Below are 4,370 nucleotides of genomic sequence, written 5' to 3'. Positions count from 1 at the left end.
TGATCTTGACCAAACAAGCGGTTGTTCGTATGTCAAAAGAGAAAATAGTTGATTTTAAGTTTTCACTTATGGATTTGAGAAGTGTCTTAAAATTAATTTGAGATTAGTGCAACCTACCTTAAGGCTTGTCCATTAATTGTCAAATTAATTTCTCGAGAAATTAGTAATAATTATTTTTATGTGGTATTTGAATTTGTTGCATTCATGCATCGTATTCAATATCCCAAAAAATTATTCATATTCATTATATGTGCTAAATTCATTTTATTTTATTTATTTATTTCAACAATAATGTCTAGCTCAAACTGTGTTACTGCTTTACTTGCAAATACGAAACTTACTGGTGATAAATTTAAGAAATGGAAATCAAACAAGAACATTGTTTTGATTTGTGAGAACCATAAGTTTGTCTTTACTGAGGAATGTCCTGAGGTCCCTACTGTAACTACTCCAAAGCTGTTAGGGATAAGTATGATGCTTGGATTTTATCCAAAAACAAGGCTAAATGCTGCATGCTTGCAAGTATGAGTGATGTACTTAGAAAGGAGCATAAAGAAATGAGATATGGGAGTCTCTTCAAGCCATATTTGTACATTAGTTCGATCCATGCAGACATGAGACTACTAGAGCCTATATGAACAAGACAATGAAGAAAGGAGTTTCTGTCAAAGAACATGTTCTAAACATGATCAATACAATGCATGATGCAGAAGTTCATGGAGCAACCATTAATGAGATGACTCAAGTTAGCATGATACTTGAATCACTCACACAAACTTTTTCCACAGTTACTACCAACTATGTTGATTCATCATCATCCTGGATTGTTGATTCTGGTTTTCTAACCATGTTTGCTTTTCTTGACAGATTCTTTGTTCTTCGAGGGAGCTTGCTAATGAGGAGCTGATTATGAGGGTTGGCAGTGGTTAGGTCGTCTCTGCCAAAGCAATTGGAAAACCACAGGAAAATGATGTTTCAGAAAGAAGGAACAGGACGTTACTAGACATGGTTAGATCAATGATGAGTTATTCATCATTGCCACTGTCGTTCTAGGACTATGAAATTCAATGTGAAATGTACATATTGAATGATGTTCCATCCAAGTCTATCCAGAACACACCGATAGAACTATGGAATGGTAATAAATATAGTTTACACCATTTTCACATTTCGGAGTGTCCAACACACATGCTAAAATGAGAGACTGGAAAGTTGGAATCTCGCACCGAACTGTGCATGTTTGAAGGGTATTCCAAAGAGACTAATGATGGTATATTTTATAATCCAAAAGAAAATAAAATATTTGTATCGACAAATGTTACTTTTCTTGAATATGACTATATTAACAACGACAAACCTCGCAGTAAGTTTGCATTGGAGGAGATGGTCTCAGATCAAGTAAATAGATCACCAAGTGTTCACAATGAACAATGACAAGAAGAAGCCACAAGTTCTAGTAAGAATAATAGAGAGCTTCGTCATAGTGGGAGGGTTGTCAGACAACCAATTCGCTATGAACACAAAGTTCAAATGCTTGTGTCTGACATAAACAAAGATTATCCATTTACAAATAAAGATGCAATGAGAGATTATGACAAAGAGAAATGGCAAGATGCCATGAGCCTGGAAATGGAATCAATGTATTCCAATTCTGTCTGGATTCTTGAAGATCTACCAGAAAATGTTAAACATATCGGTTGCAAATGGATATTCAAGAAGAAAAGAGGAGCGGATAGGAAAGTGAAACTTTCATAGCTAGAAAAGGATTTATGAAAAAAACCTTTTCTCCTGTGTCCATGCTAAAATATATTCGCATACTCTTTGATAAGGGCATTTTGGATATTATATTTGTTATCCTTTCATTTTATGTAATGACCCGACTAACTTAAAGTCCCTGGACAATTAAAACTACTAAGACATAACTACTATTTTCGAATACATACATAAAATAATAGAACTTCATTAGAAAATAAAAAATTTCGGGATCTCATTGTTATTACATAAAATCATAAGGAAAACAAAACCTTTAATTAATTGTTCAAATACTAAATGCGGAAAGACATAAATACATAATTAAAAAGACTTGAAACAAAATGTCATCCTCGATCTTTCCCATCAGTCCATTAATTTAGTTCTCTCCCAATACACATGCCAAAGCTGTCATGAATCCACCCCGCCTTCCAAGCTTATTTTCCTGCACCATCTAAAATAAAAAGGAATGAGCCTAATACTCAGCAAGGAAAATCTACTAAAACATATCATAAATCATAAGTCTAAAAACATAAATCATAAAATGTATGACGTAAGAACGTAAATCATAAAACGTATGACTACCATATTAATGGCCATTAACTCATTACCGAAGTATGTGATAGAAACCATCTAAGTCCTCTTGCTACTATTTGAGGTAGGTTTAAACACAATATAGTATATGATAAACCATCTAGGTACTCTTGCTACTATTTGAGGTAGGTTAAATCATAACTATAGTCTAGGATAATGATAAAGATCTGGTATTTTCCAAAAACCTGGATATTGGAGACAAGAGCGAGATTGAAAACTCCTAAAACCAAACAGTAAGATCCATAAGTTTTCTAAAGAAATGGAGATGAAAATAAGATCTAAACCATCAAGATAAAAACTTATCAGAAATCTTACGTTTCAAAGGAATCAAACACCTAACCAAAAGCCATTATAACAAGTTAGGATTTGGAAGAAAATGAAGAGAATGAGAGGAACTATGATGAACTAAACCTAAAGATAAAGAATACATTAGATATATTAGAACTTCGAACTTTGATCTTACTTCCCAAGTGTTTAAAAAAGCTTATATTTGAAAGCTTTTAACCCCAAAACCCTAGTGTTTTTCTCTAGAACACACTTAACAGCTTGGAGGTTCTAAGAAGTGCTTGAATGATGATGCAAATGGCTAAGTGAAGGTACCTATTTATAGAGTTCAAGGAGTGAAACTAAATCCTTTTAAAATGAATAAATAATTGAATAAAAATTGAATTTTTTGCTCAACAAATGCCCTGAACTTGGTCAAAAACGTTCAAGAGCAAGTCTAAGTTATTGAGGGTTGTTCCTAGCTCAGAATCCACAGATTTTCAAAACATACAAGTGGAGCCGATATATCACCCCATATAGGCGATATATCGCCTCCCCCTTTGTCCCGAGCCTCCATGTTTTCATTCGTGCGAAATTGGCGTGTTTTCCATATCACCCATAGGCGATATATTGGCTCATATAGCTGCGTCATATCGGCATATGCTGATATATGAAACATGTTTTTGCATAATTTCAGCACACTTGAAGTTTGTTTAAACAACTTTGACTTAGTAAAATGCAATCCTAACACCTGAGGGAAGGTTCTAGACTTCTTAGGTTTATCATTTATTAATTTATTCATCTAAAATCCTTAATAAACATGCATGTGACAAGTGTCACATTCCTAATTATTCTATCTAAACTTTAGGTTATAATAAATATCATTTCTAGGACCAGCTATATTAAACAAACCTTATGTTGAAATTAATATTTCTAAACTATAGCCTAAAATTATAAAATCCATAACTATCTCTATGAGTTTCCAACTAAATCCCAGCTTGAACCAATAACCATGAAAACTAAAATACTACAACACAAGCTACTACTACCTAGCTAAGTAAAATTCTGAGATGCTACAATTTAGATAATATTAATTTTTAGGTGTTCTTAGCTTTGTTTTACGAGTCTTTTATTTTAAAGCCATAAAATATTTTATAAGTAATTATTGGTGAATTTGAGGTATTTTTGTTGTTAGGAATTGATGTGCAACAATAGGACTTGAGAAAATGAAGTTTGGGACAAGTTTGAAGTGTCTTAAAACTCCTTACACCTGAGGTTTGAGCTTAAAATTGAAGATTACGAAGAAAAAGCACGCAAGCAAAAAAAGGCATGTGGCCACGGTCGGCCTTAATCCAGGTCACGGCTTGGGAGTCAGAGAGTAGTGGACGCGGCCACCGCGCTTATTTTTGCCCAGAAAAGTTTCGTGGCCGTGATCAACAAGAATCACTAGTCGCGGATTGTGATATAATTTTTTCTTAAATTTTTATTTGTACATGTAATTTTTAATGGGCTATAAAAGGGATTAGGGTTAACTTTTAGAATAACTTTGGACTGCAAATTTTAGAGGCTAGAGTAGCAGAGGAGGAGAAAAGACATCATCATCTACATTCTTTAATCTAGTTTTTCTTTATTGTCAAAACTCCTTTATTTTCATTGAATACTTATGTTTGTAAATATGAATGTGATTATGGAGTAGTTTTCTTTGCAATTGAGTGTTATTTCAAAACCCTAGACACGAGATCTTAAATGCAATCATAAATTTT

The 4,370-nt window shown here is 33.4% G+C and overlaps 1 protein-coding gene across 1 annotated transcript; it reads left to right on the top strand.

Moving 5' to 3' along the window:
* Positions 1–291: 291 nt before the first annotated feature.
* Positions 292–930, top strand: LOC133779790 (uncharacterized). The gene is made up of 3 exons (XM_062219700.1): positions 292–522; positions 599–745; positions 868–930. The coding sequence occupies exons 1-3, from the start codon at positions 292–294 to the stop codon at positions 928–930; spliced, it is 441 nt and encodes a 146-aa protein (XP_062075684.1).
* The last annotated feature ends 3,440 nt before the right edge of the window (positions 931–4,370 follow it).

The sequence above is a fragment of the Humulus lupulus genome, chromosome 5 (genome assembly GCF_963169125.1).
Source record: "Humulus lupulus chromosome 5, drHumLupu1.1, whole genome shotgun sequence".
Classification (NCBI taxonomy): Eukaryota; Viridiplantae; Streptophyta; class Magnoliopsida; order Rosales; family Cannabaceae; genus Humulus; species Humulus lupulus.
This window is presented reverse-complemented; position numbering and strand designations above follow the sequence as displayed.

What these genes read in the sequence shown, in the direction of transcription:
- LOC133779790 (XM_062219700.1), top strand. Translation starts at nt 292, where the DNA reads ATGTCTAGCTCAAACTGTGTTACTGCTTTACTTGCAAATACGAAACTT. An exon ending in TAAATGCTGCATGCTTGCAA is followed by an intron (nt 523 to 598) that starts GTATGAGTGATG and finishes TTTGTACATTAG; the next exon opens with TTCGATCCATGCAGACATGA. An exon ending in CCATTAATGAGATGACTCAA is followed by an intron (nt 746 to 867) that starts GTTAGCATGATA and finishes TTTTCTTGACAG; the next exon opens with ATTCTTTGTTCTTCGAGGGA.